Below are 22,443 nucleotides of genomic sequence, written 5' to 3'. Positions count from 1 at the left end.
TGCATTCAGACCTCCGTTCTCAGTAACTTTGGCTTCAGCCTTCACTCAACTTTCCTTTTTCCACATTCCCTGTCTCTGCAATGCTGCCTGTTGCCATCTATGCAATAATGCCCCTGGGCACTATGTCCTTCTGCCCACCGTGGCTGAGATCCACATTCATCCCTCCATCTGGATGACTGCATTTCATTCCCCTGACCTCCTCAAGTCCTGGCTCTCCAGACTCTAGCACTGGAGAGTGATGATGCCAGTGCTGTGGCACATACAGGGAAGAACAATTGCTTCCATCTTCAAATTACTTTACTCCCCATTCATTTCAGGAGCATTTAAAAATTGCTCTAATTTTTAAAGATTAACTAGATTGTAATTTTTTCATGGCAAAGACTTTTGTACATAAAGTGCTTTCTAAACTTCTCTGACTGTACAAGTCAGTCAATTCATGGACTTGCACTACTAGGCTGGTTCCTCTCACTTTGCGTCTTCGCCAGTGGCCTCCTTCCTGACCCTTTGCATAATCTTGCTGCTGTCAATGCAAGAATCTTCTCTGCAACCTTTGCTGTCTGAACAAGCCCACTGCATCTCTCTCTTTCATGTGCTTTCTATCGTGTCTCTAGTCTGCTCTTAAAACCTGTTGTTCCTTGTTCGTGCCTCTTAATATAACAGACAAGAGTATTTTAAAGTACAGTTTGTATGGAAGATGCTCTACACAAACATCATCTTATGGTCTAATGTCAGAGATATTCTCCAGAGACCTTAGGGGGGACCAGATGGGCTTGCTGAGTCGGAAGGCCTTTGACATATTACAGGCTTGTTTTATGGGGGTTGGATTATAGGAAACCATAGCAAAGTGGTTGCTGTAGTTGGGATGGCACCAGTGGACTGTAATGCGCCTTTGTCTCCTGTTTCTGGCAGGTATCACCCACGTGTTCTCTACATTGACATTGATATTCATCATGGAGATGGTGTTCAGGAGGCCTTTTACTTGACAGACCGTGTCATGACAGTATCTTTTCACAAATATGGGAACTACTTCTTCCCTGGTACAGGTACAGAATCTCCACTGCCCCAGTGAAGTGCAGATTTCAGGCCCCAATCACGGCTGTTACATAGTAGTGTGAGGTTCTGGTGCTCTGGTTTCAGAGAGAGATGACTGAAGAAAGGAGTTCTGGAGAGTGGGGAGAGGCTGGGTGAAGGATATCGTCCCGTGGTAGTTGCAGAGTAGGTGGAAAGGATCTCCATGCCATGGTTGGATCCCTTGGCAGAAGTCTTGATTTGCTGTTGTCTGTACTGCCCACACCTATGAAGTTTCAGAGCTGATCCTTGTGTGCTGTGACTCTGCCTCCTTTCCTCTGCCAGGTGACATGTACGAGGTTGGGGCAGAGAGTGGCCGCTATTACTGCCTCAATGTGCCACTGCGGGATGGCATTGATGACCAAAGTAAGTGGAATGCTTTCCCTGCGCCCCAATGTCCCTGTTTGCCCTCTTGAGCCATGATGACAATCTGTCTTTCTCTCTAAAGGTTATAAACACCTCTTCCAGCCAGTCATTAACCAGGTGGTGGACTACTACCAGCCTACATGCATAGTGCTGCAGGTAGGAGAGCAGGTCTGTGTGCATCTGTTGCAGAGGGAATGGGTAGGAGGTATGCATTCTCCAGTATGTGCATCTGTGGCTGCCTGGGGAAATATGGACAGGTGGATGCTGGCTGGCTGGAATGCTGCTTGTGGCTCTGTGGTAGGTTGGGTATAACTGTGGGATGCTGATGGCTTGTTAGGATGTGCATCTGGAGAATAATGCTTCTTAGCCAGGACTCAGCTGTTCTCTTTCTCTTCCCTAGTGCGGTGCTGACTCCCTGGGTTGTGACCGTCTGGGTTGCTTTAACCTCAGTATAAGAGGACATGGGTGAGTTCAGCAAGGGTGTGGATGGAACATTTAAAGGACCATTGCAGTCAGTGAAAGAATGCATTGGGTCTTCAGTGCGAGTCTTGAGTTCAACAAGAGCAATCTAGTTCCCTGTGGGATAGGAGGTTCTCCTCAGAAGAGCTAATAAGGGGTAAGATTCTGCATAAGCAGATTCCCCAGACTAGATTTGGGATCTCACAACATTTCTTCCGGCAGTGCTCTGCCAGAATGCATGAACACAGAGGTCAGATTTCTCTCAAGCCATGAAAAGAGCTCCCATCACGGCAAGGTTTGGGTTTCACTGATGGGAGCCCTGAACTCTGTGTATCATACAGTTAGGTATGTTACTGGGTTGAGCATGGTGCTGCATTGATGAGCTTAGATCAGCTGCTAACAGTCACAGATTTCCCTTCTGTTTTGGGTTTTTAGGGAGTGTGTGGAGTACGTAAAGAGTTTCAACATCCCCCTTCTGGTGCTGGGAGGAGGTGGCTATACTGTTCGTAATGTGGCACGATGCTGGTGAGTCTTTCACATGCTTGCTGGAGAATGTCCTATTTGTTGCAGATGGCATGAGGGTTATCAACACTTGTGCTCCTTTGGGCCTTTATGCAGCTGTAACTGGCATTGAGTTTCAGGCTGACTGCCAGTACTGGGTAATGGGGGAAAAGTCGATCTTTACTGGACTGAGTAGAATGTTCTGTGTTTTTAGGACCTATGAAACGTCGCTGCTTGTGGATGAAGCAATTAGTGAGGAACTCCCATACAGTGGTGAGTTAGCGTCATCTTGTTACAGATTATTATGTTGTGCCAATATTTAAATAGGGTAAATGGGATGACCTGGGTAAGTATAGGCCTGTCAGTCTGACATCTATCCCAGGCAAGAAATTAGAGCAGCTGATATGGGACTATTTTAATAAAGAATTAAAGAAAGGTATTATAATTAATGCCGATCAACATAGGTTTATGGAAAATAGATCCTGTGAAACTAACATAATTTCTTTTTTTTTTATGAGATTACAAGTTTGATAAAGGTAAATAATGTTGATGTAATTGACATCTATAAGGCATTTAACTTGGTAATGCACAACATTTTGATTAGAACAGTGTTATTCAGGCCTCTGAGTCAGGAGCCAAATTAACAATCAGCATTGCCTAAAAGAGCCACGGTCGCACCCCCCCCCCCCCCCAATATTTCCACATTTAAATATGAATAGATAATACTATAGTAAATGAAATAATGAATTCACATGACTGTGGCTCTTTTGGATAATGCTGATTGCTAATTTGGCTCCTGAATCAGAGGCCTGAATATCACTGTTCTAATCATATATATATTATTTCTCACATCAAAATGACTGACCAAGTATTTATTGTATCAACTAAAACTGATTGATAACATAGTAAAAGCAACCAACTTAGATTGGTTAATAATTAAATCACACAGTGTTTTAATATCATGTGCTGCAAAAAGCCGCAGGAGACATATTAAAGAGCCCACTTGCAGCTTGTAAGCCTCAGTCTGAGTATCATTGGATTAGAAAGATATAAAATCAACGTAAGATACATTAAATGGAATAAAATCTGGCTAACTGACAGGTCTCAATTATAAATGGGGAATCATCATTGAATGAATGTGTTTCCAGTGGGGTCCCACAGGAATCTGTTCTTCGCTCTACGCTATTTACTATTTGTATCAGTGACTTGGGAAAAAAACATAAAATCATCAATGAGAAATTTTGGAGATGACACACACAAATTAGGGGAGTGGTAAATAATGAAAAGGATGAGGTCACTGTTACAGAGTGCTCTGGATTGCGTGGAAAGCTGGGTGCAAGCAAGGACTATGCATTTTAATATGACTAAATGTAAATGTATACATCTAGGAACAAAGAATGTAAGCCATATTTTCAGGATGGGGGACTCTATCCTGGGAACCAGTGACTCTGGAAAAGATTTGGGGGTCATGGTGGATAATCAACTGAACATGAGCTCCCAGTGCGATGCTGTGGCCAAAAGGATTAATGTGATTCTTGGATGCCTAAACAGGGGAATCTTGAATAATTGTAGAGAGGTTATTTTATCTCTGTATTTGGCATTGGTGTAATGGCTGCTGGAATCCTGTATCCAGTTCTGGTGTTCACAATTCAAGAAGGAGGTTGATAAATTGGAGAATGTTCAGAGAAGAGCCACAAGAATGACTAAAAGGATTAGAATACCTGCCTTATAGTGACAGACTCAAAGAGCTCAATCTATTTATCTTAACAAAGGTTAAGGGATGACTTGATTACAGTCTATAAATACCTGCAGGTATGTTCAGATATTTGATAATGGGCTCTTCAGTCTAGCAGTGAAAGGTATAACACGATCCAGTGGCTGGAAGTTGAAATGAGACAAATTCAGATTGGAAATAAGGTATAATTTTTTAACAGTGAAAGTAATTAACCATTAGAACAATTTGCCAGAGTTGTGGTTGATTCTCCATCACTGGCAATTTTTATATCAAGATTGAATGTTTTTTTAAAAGATCTGCTTTAGGAATTATTTTAGGAAAGTCTCTGATCTATGTTGTTATACAGCAGGTCAGTCTAGTTCAGTGGTTCTCTAACTTTTGTACTGGTGACCCCTTTCACATAGCAAGCCACTGAGTGCGACCCCCCCTTATAAATTAAAAACACTTTAACACTATTATAAATGTTGGAGGCAAAGCGGGGTTTGGGATGGAGGCTGACAGCTCGCAAACCCCCATGTAATAACCTTGTGACCCCCTCAGGGGTCCCGACCCCCAGTTTGAGAACCCCTGGACTAGTTGATCACAATGGTTCCTTTTAGCCTTGGAATAAATTAATGTGAGTTTCCCCACTCTCTTCATAAATTTAGCTAATGTGCTTCGACGTTCTAATGCGTCAGGGACTTTAGCTGGATTCCACACCTATGTTAATTAATGTTAACCAGAGTGGGGCTGAAGCAGTAGTATCTTCTGATCCTAACCCAGGTGTTCTTGAACTTTCTTGCTTCCTACTATACACATCCCCCATCTGTGGTGGGCCTCACTGGACAGACATATCTGCATTACAGTATCATGTGTTCTAAATTCCATATACAATGTTCCTGTTGCTTTCTCTTTTCTTTCTGGCAGCATACCCCTCATGATGATGGAGTTGGCTCTCACTGTGCTCTTGATGGTATGGTGACAGCTAGAATGATGTAGGGTAGGCTGTTCCCATCTCTGCAGAACAGTGTTTCAGAAAAACTAGTTTCAAACTCCCCTCGCCCCTGTTCTTTAACTCTTTACTGGTTCCCTCGCAGAATACTTCGAGTACTTTGCTCCAGACTTCACCCTCCACCCAGATGTCAGTACAAGAATTGAGAACCAGAACTCTAGACAGGTGAGTGACTCTGGTCTTGTCCCGGACCCGCTACTCTGCATCAGCTAACATAGCCATGTGGTGTAGTCTGAAAAGAAAAGGTCTGTGCTTGATGCTAGATCCTGTGAAACCAGGTGGAGTTCAGCCAGCAGCTCACCCAGGAAAAACTTGCCAGGGCAGGGCAACAAGAGGCTTTCCTGCTCATCATAGTGTTGGACAACACGCTTTCTTCTTTGCAGCCACAGGCGCCGGCTTCTAATTTTCCCTGCCCCCACCACACCCCTTCTTCCAAGCCCCCACCCTGCCTCTTCCCACCCCCGCTCCACCCTCGCCCCACCTCTTCCTGCCCCTCCCCTGAGCGTGCCCCGTCCCCGTTCCTTCATAGAATCATAGAATATCTGGGTTGGAAGGGACCTCAGGAGGTCATCTAGTTCAACCCCCTGCTCAAAGCAGTACCAATCCCTAACTAAATCATCCCAGCCAGGGCTTTGTCAAGCCGGACCTTAAAAACCTCTAAAGAAGGAGATTACACCACCTCCCTAGGTAACCCCGCCCTCCCAGCGCCTCTTGCACACCCAGCTGTTCTGGAGTTGTTGGAGGAGTTGATTGGCGGGGGCGGCTGGAGGGAGGGAAGCTTGGCTGCAAGTGGGTGCTAAGCATCCGCTAATTTTTCTCTATGGAGTGGGCACCTATGTTTGCAGCCTCACAGCATCTTTGAGATGTAAGGAGCTCTCCAAAGATACTTCATATTTGAGAAACTTGAAGGTCCTCTTACAATTTCCTTTCCACTTCTGAAGCGCCTGCCCTGAGTCTTAGGCTTGGTCTTATGTCAGACTTATGTCACTATAACTAGGTCACTCAGCAGTGCAGTTACACCGACCTAACTCCCAGTGTAGACTAGCGCTGATTGACCAGAGAAGTCTCCCATTGACATAGCTACTGCCTCTCAGGGAGGTGGATAACTCCTATGGCAGTGGCTCTTAACCTTTCCAGACTACTGTACCCCTTTTAGGAGTCCCAATTTGTCTTGTGTACCCCAAGTTTCACCTCATTTAAACTACTTGCTTAATACAGAACTCAAAATCAGACACAAAAATACAGAAGAGTCACAGCACATTCTTACAGAAAAATTGTTTACTTTCTCATTTTGCCATATAATTATAAACTAAATCAATTGGAATATAAATATTGTACTTACATTTCAGTGTATAGTATATAGAGCAGTATAAACAAGTCATTGAAATTTTAGTTTGTACTGACTTCAGTAGTGCATTTTATGTAGCCTGTTGTAAAACTAGGCACATATCTAGATGAGTTGATGTATACCCCTGGGAAGACCTCTGGAAACCCCTAGAGGTACAGGTACCCCTGGTTGAAAACCACTGACCTACAGCAATGGGAGAAGCCCTCCTGTCGGCGTAGGTAGTTTCTTTGCTGAAGCGCTACAGGGACACAGCTGCATCCTTTTACGTGTAGACAAACCCTCAGTGCCTATGTTGAGTATATTATGCTCTATGCTTCAGTTTAAAGCCATTTGCATTGATGGCATTTGCGTGGCCTTACGGCATGCATGGTGCAGGCAGGTGTTAATGCCAGTAATTGTGGTACTGTCTCTTCAATCTAGCTAAGCTGATCTGCTCTTTCTGTTCCTAACCAGTACTTGGATCAAATCAGACAGACAATATTTGAAAATCTGAAAATGCTGAACCATGCTCCCAGTGTCCAGATCCATGATGTTCCTTCTGACCTGCTCAGTTATGACCGTGCAGATGAGCCTGATCCAGAGGAGAGAGGCTCTGAGGAGAACTACAACAGGTACTTGGCCTCCCGTTCTTCTTGTTCTGATGAGCTGAGAAAGAGGCTCCTCTCTCCTGTTCACCACATCCCAGTGAGGGGAGATAGGGTGGGGACTGTTTACATCCCAGAGTAGATATTGCATCCCTTTTGATTCTCTGGTTCCTATCCAGAGAAACTTCTATACTAGCACATGGTTACATGCCTCAGAGGACATATCCTATGTCTGCTAGGTGAGGAGATGGGTCCCTCCCTCCCTTTTTCTAGCAACATGCTCTCATCTCTGTGTCTAGACAAACTCCGCTCTTCTGAAAATGCTGGAAAAGGCTGCCTGTCCTTATGTTCTTGTCTGTCTTTCAGGCCTGAGGCTTCTAATGAGTTCTATGATGGTGACCACGATAATGATAAAGAAAGTGATGTCGAGATCTGAGGGCTGAATTGTTGGACTCTGAACTGTGGGGCGGTCCCTATTAAGACGTTGGTGCTTGGTGGAGATGACTGGGATACACATGAGCCAGTAAAAGGTCTCTTTTTGGACCTCCCCTTTATATTTGACGCATGTGGCAGCAGGAGCAGCATTGCTGGGGCAGGCTGGCTAGGCACAGAGCAGTGAAACCTGTTCCTTACCCTCTCCAATCCCTCAGGGCTCTGACTCTCATCAGTAGGGCAAATAGAAATTCATGTGACGCTTGGATCCACACTATGGTCTCTGTGCTGCTGCCATACAACCAGTTTCAGAGCCCAGTCTGCAGTGGCTTCACCAGCTCCTCTCAGTACAGCTCAGGCTCCAGCCAGAGAGATGGGAGTCAGTGCTGCAACGCCTAGAATCTTCCCATCCCCTTCATCAGCACCACTCAATGTGTCCTTGGCCATCTGCTCAGGCAAAAGTCCACTGAAACCTGCAGTGAGGTACACTTCCTGCCAGCTTTTCCAGCCATCCTAAGTTCCTGTGTTTGGAGAGGCAAGACCAGTTCTGGGGTTGAGACTGGGGGAAGGGGTGAGACTGGACAGTTCTGGGTCCAACCTGGTGGAGCAGGGAGGGGAGAATGTATTCAGAGTGTAGCCTTTGTCTTACTCTGGAGTAGCTTCGTTCTGTATCTGCTAACAAGAACCACAGCTATTTGCCATATTTGGTTTTGTCCCAAACTCCCTATCTAGATCTTTACCTGGGGCTCAAATTACTTTGGAGCAGAGGGTGCAGGGGTTGGTTGCAGGGGGCTGTGCCATACCTGGTGTGGTGCATTCCCACTTCCATCGTAACCTCCAGACACCTTTCCCTCCCCTAGCCCAGGCTCTTTTACACATCCACAGAGAATTCGGGGTGAATCACATACCCTAAGTGGAAGACCTTTTCCCTCACTGACAACCTGGAAGAATTCATTCTGTTCTGTGGTGTGGGAAGTGGCGCCTGAAGTTGAAAAGATAAACTTTTGTACTCCTACCACAGTGTAGAGACCTTTCTCCTAGAGCCCCCCTCAATCCCAAACGCTCAGTCTGAGCCTGGGGGCTCGTGCTATCCGTTTTTGGAGAATTTTGTCTTAGCTGGGGAGATGGAATGGGCATCAGCCTCCTGCTCTCTGTTCTTTTCTGTTTGTTTTACCAAGGTTTTTAAACAATAAACCAAGATGGTATTTTTCTTACGTGATTTGTTGTTTTGTTTGTTGAAAAGCTCATGCATCGTTTGCTTCTGTCGATGCTTCTGAGTGAAAGCACCATAGGCTTCTAGCTAGTGCCCTCTGTGCAGATGAACTGACCACCTTGCAGGGAGCAACAAGCCTTTGCTCTTAAGGGCGTGTTTGGAGAAGGCATTTACAATTAATGATCCTTTCTAGTCACAAACCTCCTTGAGTCTCTGCTCCTTGCTATGTGTTCCACCCTTATTTCCCTAACCCTAGCACCCAGGGCTGAATTCCCCATTACTGGGTCTCTAGCTATCCTCCACGACTGCCCCCCGAAGTGATTGGGCCCCTCTCAATTTTTTGAGTCATATTTGTTAGCTAAAATGTGTTATCAGCTTTTATTCACCAGATAAACTCTCACTAGCCAGAATCGTTAGTTGTTTCTCCTGATGTCTGTGGAGCAGTCTGCTAATAAAATTTCCTGAATCATGTTTTCCTTTCCACCCTTTGCCACTGCAGATACAGGAATGTTGAGTAGAGGCACAGAGTTTGGGATGTGAGGGCCTGAGACAACTGGCAACTTGATCTGAGCTGTTAGAGGAGTGAACATGCTAAAAGGAACGTGTGTGTCATTAATGCAACTCATAGCCTAAAGATGCAGAATAATGGGGAGGGATGTAAAGGTTGATGCTTACCACTGAGTCACAGCTGTGCACAGTGGGCATTAATACAAAATGTGTCAGGGAGCAGCACACCCAGAGAAATCTCTGCCTCTGACACTTGAGTTTTATTTATTTTTCTGCCTCCAACTGAATAGGCACATACCTGATCAGATCATTTGGTACAGCTAATGTAGCATTCTTCAGCTGAGAAACCCAGTGCTTTACAAATGTAGGTATTATCCCCTTTTCATAGCTGGGTTAATAGAGGAACCAAAAGGTGAAGTGCCTGACCTGAAATCACACACTGAGTCAATGTCAGAGCCTGAACAGAACCCAGAATTTTTGACTGCTGATCCCATTCTGCTCTCCTAGTCCACCTCACAGGATCAAAGAGTTACTCCAGCTAATGTGGTGTTCTTATCTCTGGCTGTATCAGACCATTTGTCAAGAGAGTTCAGTGTCCCGTCTTTGGCACTGGCCAGTACTTGCTGCTTCAGAGGACTATAATACCTCCCTTTATAAGATACTGGCAGTTATTCTGTACTGTAGGTGATGGTGAAATTCATTCCTGACCCTTACAGCCAATCTGCCTATTCACTGCAACAGGACATGGTGATTACTCTTATAATTAACTTACCTTGGAAATCTACAGCTGTTTCTTACAGTCAAAATTATTCCCCTCATAGAATTTGATTATTTGCTCTGTGCAGCAGTGAATTCTGCTATTTGTATGCTCCTGTTTCATTGAGTACCTTACTGTCTTTTCATTTATGGAATAAAGTGAGGTGTGGGGTCGATTCACTTCTTTACTGTATTTTTAGTCCCTTTCTTCATACTCCATACAGAAACATAACCTACTTTTTCTGATCACCACATGGTGCGGATCACAGGCACAGACTGGGCGACTTTAGGCATTCTTGCTTCTCCAGAATGCAAACTGCGTATCTCCACTGCTGGGTTTTGAACTGATGCAATGAATTTGGAGGACAGTGCCTGGTTCTACACTTCTAAAGTCTCTCATTTGAAAGGCAAGACTATCTTCCCATTGAAGTGTGTTCTTGAGTTGATCTTGCCTGTCATATCAGCAACTCTGCACTAAGCCCAATTTGCTAATGAGGCAAATGTATGTATTTAATAAAGGGCCATCCCAAACATTGAGGCCCTAATAGGTAACTGGTTTAAATAAGTGATGCAGTGTGATCATAGGGCTTTGGTCTGAAATACAGGATGGGGTCAAGGTCTGGTAACTACTGAAAGTAAATGAAGACTGACACAATTATTTTGGGAAATGCTTTAGGACAAACAATTTGTAAAACAATTACAATTTATAATGTACTTAGCTTTCTGATATCTATAGAGACTGAGTAAATGCATTAAATCCCTGTCTTATCTATCTTAGGGTTTTGCAGTGCTGCCCCTTCACATGTGAACTCCTTTCATGTAGAATAAATTAATAGCGAAGTCTCTAAGGGAATTCTTGTCATCTCTGGTTCTTTTCCCTTTTTAGTTATAAAAAGCTCTGTTTAAGGTAGATGGGATAATTTTGAGGTGGTGGGTGTGGTGGCTGATGATGCAAATGTCATTCTTGTTATGCTGGAAAAACTATCAATTTTTGCAATGCCTCCTAAAGATGATAAAATCCTGAATTCATCTAATCTCCTCTGGAAGTTTGTTCCAGAACCATATCCCTTGGACTTGAGAATGCTTTGTCTCCAGATATCGCTCATTTTATTCTGGGCTTTATGATCTGCATTGCCCCAGAGGAGCATGCTATCTTGATGGTTCGTAGATTAAAATGAGGTCTACAATGTACCATGGAACTGATTCATTATTGCTTTGAGGATTAGGACCAAAGCCTTAAACTGACATTGGAAGTGGACTGGGAAACAGTGGAGGCACTGGAGCATGGACTTGATGTGTTCATAGCAGCCTGAACCATGGAGAAGGCAGACAGCCACGTTCTATAGCAGTTGGAGCCTTTGCATTGTTTTTAAAATCAACTTCAGATGCAGTGAATTACATAATCTGGTTCAGAGGTGACAAATGCATGGATCATTGTGGCCAGGTCCTCACCCAGGAGGAAGGGGTGATGTTGCCTAGCAAGCTGGAGGTGAAAGAAGGGGGGTATTTAGTCACTGAAAACTTAGGCCTTGTCTACACTACCAAGTTTTGTCACCAAAACTGCCTTTTGTCGACCAAACAGTGAGTGTGTACACACTGCAATGCGACTTTTGTCGGGAAAAATGTCCGGTTTTGGCGACTAAATACATCCACCCTGGTGAGAGACTTACATCTTTTTCCTCTATATTTTTCTCAACAAAATGCAAGTGTAGACGCCGTGCTTGATTTAATCACTTTAATTGGCCTCCAGGAGGTGTCCCACAATGCTGATCCCGACCGCTCTGGTCAGCAGTTTGAACTCCACTGCCCTGCAGCCAGGTAAACAACCATCCGCCCCGCCCCCTTAGAAGCCCAGGAATTTTAAAAAATCCATTTCCGATGGCTCGGAATGGAGAGGTCTCATCGCATCTTCCCAGGTGACCATGGAGGGTTATTGCACCAAACGCTCTCCCGCTTGGACCACTGCAGAGCTCTCCCCTCAGTATATGGGGAAAGCAGGCTGTGCAGTCCCAGCTGCGTTTGAGCCATAGGAATTAGGATACCTACAGGCACATTTCTCAAGGCTTGTGCAAAACGGGCTATGATCAGGACACACTGCAGTGCAGAGCAAAAATAAAGTTGCTGAGGCAGGTGTACCATAAGGCGAGGAAGGCAAATCATCACTCCAGTGCTTCCTCTAAAACCTGCCGGTTCTAGAAGGAGCTGGACATTATCATTGGTGGTGACCTAACCTCCATTGCCAAGAGCCCTGTGGATACTTCAGAGGGCACGGAAGCGGCAGAAAGAGGACCTAACCCAGAGGACTAAGTTATTGATGAAGAGGTGGAGTTAGATGAGGATGTGCAGCTCCCGGTGGGGCTGGCAGCCAGGAACTGCTCTCCACTCCAGAGGTGTCTAGTCAATCTCAGCAGTTGCTGTCTGGGGAGCAAGAAGCAGGAGATGAGATGCCTGGTAAGTGGCTGTGGCTTGTGTAGTGTAGAGGTGGGTTCAAGGTATAGAAACATGGGAGGCTGGCTGTGTTTCTGTGAGCTGGACAATTCCCTGTATAGCTAATTGGTATGGTGGAACAGAGTGTTGATGCACGCTGAGATCTCATGGGAGAGAGATCTCCAGGAAAGTTTTCTGAAGGTACTCGGTAATCCTCTACTGAAGGTTCTGTGGCAGAGCAGCTTTGTTCCTTCCCCCATTGTAGGAAACTTTCCCGCACCATTTGGCAATCACTTGTGCAGGAACCAAAGCAGCACATAGGCGAGCAGCAAAGGGAGCAGGGTGGAAGCCACAAGCGTGGAGTAGATGTGCCCTTGTTTCCCTGCTTATCCTTAGCAGTGTGGGAGAATTTTAGAATTTTCCCCCTAGAATGCTGTACCACAACCCTTGCAAAGATTGAGTGCTCTTTTCCCCATGTGGAGTGTCCCCACCCTCCTGCCAACACTCACCATGCTTTGGGTGTTAGCAGAGATGTGTGCCTGGCTAGGGTCAGTGAGAAAGTGATTGCAATGTTGCAAAAGGTGTATTTAACTGAAATGTTACAAGGCGGTGCGTGAATTTAACAATCCCATTTCTGTGCATTGTTCCCTGTGCTTCACCAGATGTGGCCTTCAGGAACACCCCACAGTCCCCGGCCGAGTGTCTCTGACAGATAAGAATGCGCCCAAGACGCAGCAAAGAAGACCTGTTCTGGGAGGTACTGCAGTGCTCCAATACAGAAAAAAGGGAACGCAAGGAGTGCTGGGAAGCTGAACAACAGGACAGAAAAGAGAATCAGGCATTTAAGGACGCAACTGATCAGATGATTAAAATAATGGAGGAGCAAACGCAGATGCTGAAGTCCTTAATAATGCAGGAGACTGAGCAGATCTGTGCTCGACCAACATTGCAGCACATTCAGAACTCCTTTCCATGCCTCCTCCAAACTCTGCCCACACATTCTTTTCCACTTCCCGGGACTGCTTAGTTTCCCCTTCACTCCACCCTCTTGGACAACTTTCACAATGATAGCTGGACCTACACACAGTTGTGAAAGTCTGCCCTTCACTGGTTCCTCCTTTCCCATGAAGCATCTGTGTGTTTGTGTGTGCTGTTTCTTGTGCAATAAAAGCAAAGTTTTATAATGGTAAATTATCTTTCTTTTTTCTTCTACAAATTGAGATTGCAGGCACTACCAATATATGCACAGGCATTTTAATTATTTTCTTATTGGAATATAAGGCCCCCAAATGTCACCATTGCCCCTTAGAAAAACTACATGTAATGTAACATTGAAGCACCTCTGACAGAAATATACATTACTGGTGCTCATTGTCAAAGTGCTGCCTCAAAGCCTCCCTGATTCAAATTGTCCCTGTAGCGGGGCAGTAACCCTGCTCCTGCCCTGAAGGGCTTAAAACAGCCCTGCGAGAGGGCTGTGGCGGGGAACCAGTAAGCCTGGACTGATTGGGGAAGCAGCCGCAGCTGGGCCATGCCCCAATCAAGCACAACTTGCCCTATAAAGGGGCTACTAGGCTGGAGCTCAGAGAGGACTCTCCCTCTAGCTCTTGAGGGAGAAGGGCCTGGCTGTCTGGGAGCTGACAAAGGTACCTAGAGTGGAGCAGAGCTGGGGAAAGGCTAGAGGAGCTGGGGAGCTCCAGCCTGGAGAATCCCCAGGTTGCAGGCCTTGATAAAGGCCAGAACAGGTTCTGGGGCTACAGAGGGGTAGCCTGGGGTAGGCAAAGGCAGTAGGTCCAAACCCCCCTTTGCCAGTGATGAATGGCATGTACACTGCAGTCCGCCTCAGTGAGCAGGGGCTAGATGGTGATTGGCAGTAGCCATATACTGAGGCGAGGTAGGGATAGGAGGTTGGGGGTTCCCTTGGGAGGAGAGACCCAGAGACTGTGGGGGTACTGCCAGGGGGCAGCCCCCAAGGGAAAGGGACACCGGGGTCCAGGAGGGACACAAGGGCCAGCAGTAGGCAAGACACCGGCCGAAAGAGGGTGCTCCAGAGGCTGGTGAGCTAATTCCCAGGAGGCCATCAGGATGTGCCGCCAAGTGAGTTGTCATCCCACTACACCCCCCTCTGGGTTCGTCTGACAGCCCTGGTATCTGGCTACTCAAAATCAGCAGCCAAGCGGTCTGCCTCAGCACTCCACCCCAAGCAAACCTTTCACCCTTAGCTTCACAGAGATTATGCAATGTACAGCATGCGGCTATGACCATGGGAATATTATCCTCATTAAGGTTTAACCTGCCATAAAGGCATCACCAGTGCGCCTTTAATCTGCCAAAGATACATTCAACTGTCATCTGGCACCTACTCAGCCTGTTGAAACACTCCTTACTGCTGTCCAGGTGTCCTGTGTAAGGTTTCATGAGCCACAGCTGTAAGGGGTACGTGGGATCTCCCAGGATCACTATGGGCATTTCAACATCCCCCACTCTAATCTTCTGGTTTGGAAAGAAAGTCCCCACTTGCAGCTTTTTGTACAGGCCAGTGTTCCTGAAGACACGTATGTCATGCACCTTCCCAGACCACCCCACGTTGATGTCAGTGAAACGCCCACAGTAATCCACAAATGGCTGCAACACCATGGAGAAGCACCCCTTCCTATTGATGTACTCTGTCACTGGGTGGTCTGGTGCCAAAATTGGAATGTGTGTGCCATCTATCATCCCTCCACAGTTAGGGAAATCTATTTCTGCAAACCCATCCACTATTTCTTGCACATTTCCCAGAGTCATGGTCCTTCGTAGCAGGATGTGATTTATTGCCCTGCACACTTGCCCCAATAGGCGACTTCCCCAATCCAAATTGATTTATGACTGACTAGTAGCAGTCTGGAGTCACCAGCTTCCACACACTGATTGCCACATGCTTCTCTACCAAGAGGGCAGCTCTGATTCTGGTGTCCTTGCGCTGCAAGTCTGGGGCAAACTCCGCACACAGTTCATGGAAGGTGGCTTTCTGCATCCAAAAGTTCTGTAGCCACTGCTTGTCATCCGACACTTGCATGAGATACGATTCCACCATTCAGTGCTTGTTTCCCGAGCCCAAAAGCGTTGGTCTACACTATGCAGCTGCTCTGTGAATGCCAAAGCAATCTCAAGTTGCTCCTATCCATATCACACAGAATGTCTGGCACCTGTGAGTCTTCTTCAGTTAGGAACTTGATGATAAACTGCACTGCCATCTGCGATGTCTTCATGACAGTTAACAGAGCATAGGAGAGCAGTGTGGAATCCATCCCCTCTCCCAAAGAAACCTGTGCACAGCAAAGAAGGGCTGTTGCAAAAATGCTGTGAAAGAAAGCCGGAAGCCCATGGTGTGCTGGGACAGAAAGCAATGCATCACGGGTCCCAAAATGTGCACTTCGCCTTCCCACAACACCTAGCGACAGAAGGTGTCGAGCTGGACTGTGAGATAGGTACCAACAGTGCATTGCTCACACTGTCAATAATGGTGCCCTCCCCCCGCCCCGTGGACGCAATCTGCCGACAGAGGGAGCAAGTGTGAACATGAAATTCTGATTTTTATTATGTTGACTTTTGGGTGTTGACATCACTTTTGTTGACAAAAATTGGTAGTGTACACATTGCGTTAGAGATTAATCAAACAGTAGCCAGAGGCATCAAACCACTTTGATAAATGGAGCCAGTGTGCCTTCAATAGCAGGGGATACTCTGTCCTGGCTAGTTCTTCCAAGTGTTTTTTCCCCTTTCAACCAGCATCACTTTGGTCTTGCCAGGGTTGAGTTTGAGCCAGCGGCCCTTTATCCAGGAGCCAATCTCTTGTATGTGTAAGCAGAGTCAGAATGAGCTCTACCCTGACATCTGGTGGTGAGTTGTGGAAAAGGACTTCAGGGGCTGATCACGTTTGCATGGACACATCCACCCCGCCTAGCATGAAGGGACTGCTTGCCCAAATGGTTACTTTAGCTGCTGTGGGACCCCCAGTCTCTTTGTTATTGGGGCAGGAGTAATAAAGTGTTGTTATCCTGGTTATGGAATCAAGGACAGTAGAACTGTACTTGGTATTTTATGATGGAGGGACTCACCCTCAACTAAGTAGCACTTGCTAGGCAAGGGATATGGGTTCCAAAGCGCAGTGAACTGAGAGAGGCTGGGGATTGGCACATGTACCTGATATTGTGGGCCCCTTCTGAGGGTTCTAAACACCACTTTGACCTCCCCACTGTGCAATAACAGAGCTAATTTTGACTCTATTACAAATCTTGTTACATGCTGCACAGCTGAAATCACTGATTCCTATGTCTAAGCATTAGACGTACTTTGGGCTAGTGGTTCTGAGTGCACCAACACTGGGTGCCCCCCCCCCAACTAACAGCTGAAATCACTAAAGAGCACTGCCCCCCCCCCCAACAACTGAAATCACTAGAGAGTCCACAGCTTATGCTCCAATACGTCTGTTAGTCTATAAGGTGCCAAGGGACTTTGTCGTTTTTTAAAGAGCTGAAGTTACTAAGAGCTGAAATCACCGAGAGCTGTGTTAAGGGGGGTTGGGGGGGGCTGAAGACATATTGGTGGGCTGCTAGCAGGATGGCTGGTGGAGAGGAGCAGCTAGCAGAGAGGCACGGCTAGCAGATAGCAGAGCGGCTAGCAGAGAGGCACAGGGGGAGGGATAGCTCAGTGGTTTGAGCATTGGCCTACTAAAGCCAGGGTTGTGAGTTCAATCCTTGAGGGGGCCATTTAGGGATCTGGGGCAAAAATCTGTCTGGGGATTGGTCCTGCTTTGAGCAGGGGGTTGGACTAGATGACCTCCTGAGGTCCCTTCCAACCCTGATATTCTATGATGGCTGGTGGAAAGGGGCAGCTAGTGGAGAGGAGCAGCTAGCAGAGAGGAGAGGGCAGCTGGCGGAGAGGAGCAGCCAGCAGGACAGCTGAAGCAGAGGAACAGCTGGTGGCAAAGAATGCAGCAGAACCCCATGGAGAGGCGTGATTCCTGCTATCCTTCCCTTTTCAGAACTAGGTCCTAAGAGGAACCAAGGAACAATTAAGGGGCAAGGTTTTTCATATATGCTCTTTGTTCCAGAATGATTTGAGGATGCGTGATGTAAATCCACTAATACCTCTTACCACCATCAGAGGTTCGGCCTGGCTCATTGCACAGAACAGGTGAGTCCTAAGGCATGGTTAGATCTGCACAGGCAATAGATTCTGAAAATTCCATACTGGTAAGTAAACCTTCCTTTTTGTTTCACATTTTATGCATTAAATGCAGTTTTTAAACCAGGGATCGGCAACCTTTGGCACGCGGCCTGCGAGGGGGTTGCCGATCCCTGGTTTAAAAACTGCATACAATGCATAAAATGTGAAACAAAAAGGAAGGTTTACTTACCAGTATGGAATTTCTATAACAATCAGTTTGGAACTGAGGAGGCAATATATTCAGAGAAACACCTGTCACCTTCTCTTTTCTCTCACAAAACTGCCTCTGCAGATCCCACTTTAGGAAACTAGTGAGCAGTCACAAACTTCAGGAGGAGGCCTGAGAAGTGCTAATTAGAGATGGAAGCCCTGCACTCCCACAGAGAGCATCTGATTCAGCTTCCAAACTGAGAGAGCTTCCAAACATTTCAGAAAAGTCTAAGGCAAGCTCGAAGTAGCAGATTAGCAGGCTTTAGCAACTGACATTACTTTAGCAAGCAATAGTGGCTGCCTTTCCTCTGATGGAATAAGCTCTGAGTCCTCCTGGAATTGATATGGCAGTTGGATCATAACAGCTGAATACACAACTTGATCTCAGACAGAAATCACCTGATCTTTATGCTCCCTATCATGTCACAAATAGCTTGACTTGCAAATGTCATGGCTTCTCTACAACAACTGAGATTAGGGCTATGTCTACACTACATAGCTTTTAGTGACATGGCTATGTTGCCATAGCCGTAAAGTTGTGCAGTGTAGCCGCTGTTTGTTGGCTCTCCTGCTGACAAAAAACTTCTATCCCCAATGAGCGGCATTCACATTGTCGTCAGGAGAGCGCTCCTGCCATCAACGTGTTGTTCACATTGGCACTTGCTGCGGCAAAACTTTTGTCTTTCATGGTGGTTGTTTTTTTAACACCGCTGAACCACAAAAGTTTTGTCGTTCAATTGCCAGTGTAGACATAACCTAGGATTTTTAGAGGTGCCTAAGGGATTTAGATGCCCCAATTTAAAGTACATTTTTTAACATCTTGCCTATCCAACCTAGCATCTTTGGGAAGATCAAGCGCTCCATCTAATTAGAAAAGACTGGGAACTGCGTAGACTTGAGAGGTGGAATTCTATAACAATATTGGGTACAGATACTGGAAAAAGGCTGCAAAACCACATTTTCTCATTTGAAAAATGATACAAGGTGAAGCTAGAAGGACTTCACATATCTTAGAAGTAACAGCCACTAGAAATGTAACTTTCAGGGAAAGATCATGGAGAGAGCATTAGCTTAAACTCAAAAGGAGCTTCCAAAAACTTGATCAGGATTAAATGCACATCTCACAACATTCTAGATCTATCAGTTATTGCATACAAATGTAATAGCCCTTTAAAGTTTATCAAGTGATGAGAGAGAGAGCAAGATAACTACAATGGCTGTGAGATGAACTGTGCTCCTGGACAGAGAATTGTGGTGGGATGGTGCCAAATTGATGTGGCCATATTGAATGAATGGTGAAAGCATAACTTGACATGACTTAAACATGACTGAATGGCTGCAGAGGATCCAGGAAGCAGGTTCCCTTTAAGCAGAAGCAAATTTGATAAAGAACTGGCAAAGTCTGTACATACGATCGATATTGAACCTATTGGTTGGCAAATATGGGCCCATGCAAAAGTAAATATTACATGTAAGCTCCAGAATGGAGCACAGGTGGACCTGGTTATAGTGACCTTACAGCAAGGACATCATGCAGAGAGCCAGAGTGAATGATTATTGTGTGAGTAAATGTGGGGTTATCTTCGTTCAGTACCACCTCCCCATGCCCCTTCTAAAACACTAATTAGGTAAAAATTTGTAGCCACACTCTCACTGGGCATGCTTTTAAGACAAGTGACTCCTTTGAGGAAGAAGAGTATAAGAATCAAGCGAAGTAAATTACTGTGGTTGGGATTCCTTAATTGATGCTTGAAGAAGCAACGTTGCCAGACAGAGTAGCCAAAACTCTGCTCTGTGGGCTCGAGTAGGACTGTGAACTAGAGGGATCTCAAGGCAAGCAAGGCCTTGCCTCAAGGGAATCCAAGACAGACCAGAGGGCTGAGAAGAAGCCATCTATAAAATTGGTAACCACCCTCTCTGTTTGCCAAGCAAGGCCTGTTTGTGTATGTTTGTGAAAGAGAGACTTGTTAAGAGGAAAGTATAGCTCTTAATGTCTAACATAGGAGTTATGTGCTTAATATAACCCTTTACCGCTTATGTAATTACTTCTCAATAAGATGCTGTGTATTGCAGATAATTACTGTAGATCTTTTTCACTGGTATGACAGTAATCTGCTCCACCGGGAGCCAGTAAAGATCCATTTTAGGGATAGTAGCACCCCCTGTTGTCAACAAGTTGTAGCAAAAAAAATCATGGAAGCACTTTACATAATGAGGATAATCTCAAATACTTTTTTTCATATTCAACTCCGATCATGCATTCAGAGTTGATGTTGAAGTTACAGTCCAGTGATCTCTGGCTCCCTTCTACATGGGGAGCTGTTTAAAAATCAGGTGCTCCTGGGAAAATGTACTCTTCAGTATTAACTTAATAGTAGGGACTTTTCTTTTTGTTCCACGCAGACTTGTTTATATTGGGGCCTACCAAACCAAAAGCAGGCATATATTAATTCACAAGGACACTGCTTCCTTAGAGCCCCATTAAAAGCAAAATGTCTGGTATTACAACACTGGAAATGCCTTATGCTTCCCAAGATAGGCAGAAAAATGATTCCTGTAGACTAAATTACACAGCAGATCTCAAAACAGTAGCATATAAAAGAAGGGAAGAGTTCCACAAATGTGATGACATTTGGTCTTTATTTTTAGAGTTGTCTGACAAGTCTTTCCGGGAAGGTGATGTGTATGGGCAGGTCTCTGGATGGGTCTGATGAAATACTTGTAGATTGAGGTTAGTGTTGTACAATGACAATTTCCTGGCTCTGCATGGCATTTCTTCTCACTGGTACGCTATGTTCTGAATGCCATCTTTCCCTCACTTCCTTTGGCTCATTTCTATTTTCTCTGCTTTGGCGCTTTTTCTCTGAGATTTCTTAAACATAAAGCAGTGAACAAATGCAAAATATGAGTGTATGAGATTATGAATATGGCTCTATTGTGCTTACTTTTTGTATTCTTATTTCATTGTTTTCCTTCATACAATAACAAATAATCAGAATAGGTTAAACAACATGATTAACATTGTAAAGGAGTGGACAAATTCTAGGAATGTTTCCACTTCAAAGCATAAGAATGCCCGGTGGAAGGTTTCCTGGATTGCAGCAGAACCTGTTCAGCCTCTTCATAGAAAAGAAAAAGCTCAGCAGCTGGCAGCCCTCTCTTGCTGAATTTTTCTCACCATCCTAAGCCGAAAGAGGGAAGAACGGAAATGCACAGAGCCTATTGGCATCTTCTGGACTGTGCATCCAGACTCTGCACCTTCATTCCAGTACCTTGAATGTTGTTTGTTGGCAAAGAAATACCAAGTTTGTACTAATTTGTAAGATACCAAAAGCTATATGTGCAGACATCATTGAACACTGCCTTTGAAAGGAGGGTGCTGTGTACTGTGGTACCCTAGTAATCCATTAAAAGTTTAAACTCTGTAAGGCCCTTTCTTTGTTTTTGCTGCTGTTAAAATGCCAGTAGCAAGAATAGCGACTGGATGAGAGAGAGATGAATCTGATAACTGTTTTTGTTCTTCTCTGAGTAATTGGGGACTTGCAAGAATGATTTATACCTTCATTTCAGTGATAACTTGTTTCTATTTTCTATAAATGGGTTTACTGGAGAAGTTAATTAATATACACTTACACAGTGTTTTCTAACGTTGAAGATAAGCTGTTTTTCAGTTTTGGAATCATTCTCAGGGTGGTTTCCTGAAAAAAAAAAGGGGGGGGGGGGAGCTGAGCCCTCAGCCTGGTGCCTTCCTTGATTTTTAATAATTGTAGTGGCAAGAAATGCATTTCAGCAACCTTAACACTATTTAAATTAAATTCCTTGAGAACTTCCTTGACATTTTTTAAAAAGAAAATCTCAAAAGTGGTTGCATGGGTAGTGTTGAGTAGAGGAATTCCTGCCCACATACTGGGAAAATCTTCAGCAGTGGGACTTTTTGTCCCCCTAGCAGTTGAATGGATTCCTCAGCACAGAAATCTGAGCAGCTTGCCCTGGCTCTGGCTCTGAAAGATGAGGTTAGAGCTCAGTCAAGTTAGTCTGTGCCCTGTGCGGTTAGCCCTTCCCCTTAGGATACAAGTGGCAGACCTTGCACTGTGGGGAGTGGCCCCCTGAAAATAACAGATGAGAAGCTGATCTGCTGACCAGCAATGAAGGAGATAACCCAGAAGGGCATAACCTCTTTGGTTTCATCTCTGGTTGGGCTTCCTGGTTTTGGAGCACACAGACATGGATATTTTGATTCATTTACTAGGAGCTAGTCACTGATTCATTATCAGGTTGGTTTGAGTCTTTTCCCCCATAAAACTTAGTCTCCAAAAAGCCTTCAAATCAGAAAATTGCATGGGGACTTTCCTGGGGATGGGGAGCAGGCACCCTTGGGCCCCTGCTGGGTTTGATAGTTCTTACACGGACACTGCTTCTCCAGTCTGGTCCAGTCTAACTGAGGGCAGCAATGGGACACTACAGAGCTCAATGCCCTCCTGCTCCTGCAGCTAGCTGTGCCCCAGCAGCAGGTGTGGTGGGGCAGTGCCAGGGCTGGCCCACAACATTTTGGCACCTGAGGTGGGGAGCTCAAATGACGCTCCCTGTCCCCTCGCTTGGGCCAAAACTTTGAAAGGTCTCAATTCTGCCTTCTTC

General features: G+C 45.4%; 1 protein-coding gene across 1 annotated transcript in view; it reads left to right on the top strand.

The window, feature by feature from the left end:
- HDAC3 (histone deacetylase 3) overlaps window positions 1–8,698 on the top strand; it is a 30,589-nt gene extending 21,891 nt beyond the window's left edge. The window contains exons 7-15 of the mRNA XM_054037528.1: window positions 910–1,043; window positions 1,354–1,434; window positions 1,517–1,590; window positions 1,835–1,899; window positions 2,329–2,418; window positions 2,609–2,667; window positions 5,206–5,285; window positions 6,922–7,079; window positions 7,419–8,698. Of these exons, the coding sequence (XP_053893503.1) occupies window positions 910–1,043; window positions 1,354–1,434; window positions 1,517–1,590; window positions 1,835–1,899; window positions 2,329–2,418; window positions 2,609–2,667; window positions 5,206–5,285; window positions 6,922–7,079; window positions 7,419–7,488 (811 nt within the window). The 3' untranslated portion in view covers window positions 7,489–8,698. The remainder of the gene's footprint in view (window positions 1–909; window positions 1,044–1,353; window positions 1,435–1,516; window positions 1,591–1,834; window positions 1,900–2,328; window positions 2,419–2,608; window positions 2,668–5,205; window positions 5,286–6,921; window positions 7,080–7,418) is intronic.
- Window positions 8,699–22,443: the final 13,745 nt, after the last annotated feature.

Source organism: Malaclemys terrapin, chromosome 8, assembly GCF_027887155.1.
Source record: "Malaclemys terrapin pileata isolate rMalTer1 chromosome 8, rMalTer1.hap1, whole genome shotgun sequence".
Lineage (NCBI taxonomy): Eukaryota > Metazoa > Chordata > Testudines > Emydidae > Malaclemys > Malaclemys terrapin.
This window is presented reverse-complemented; position numbering and strand designations above follow the sequence as displayed.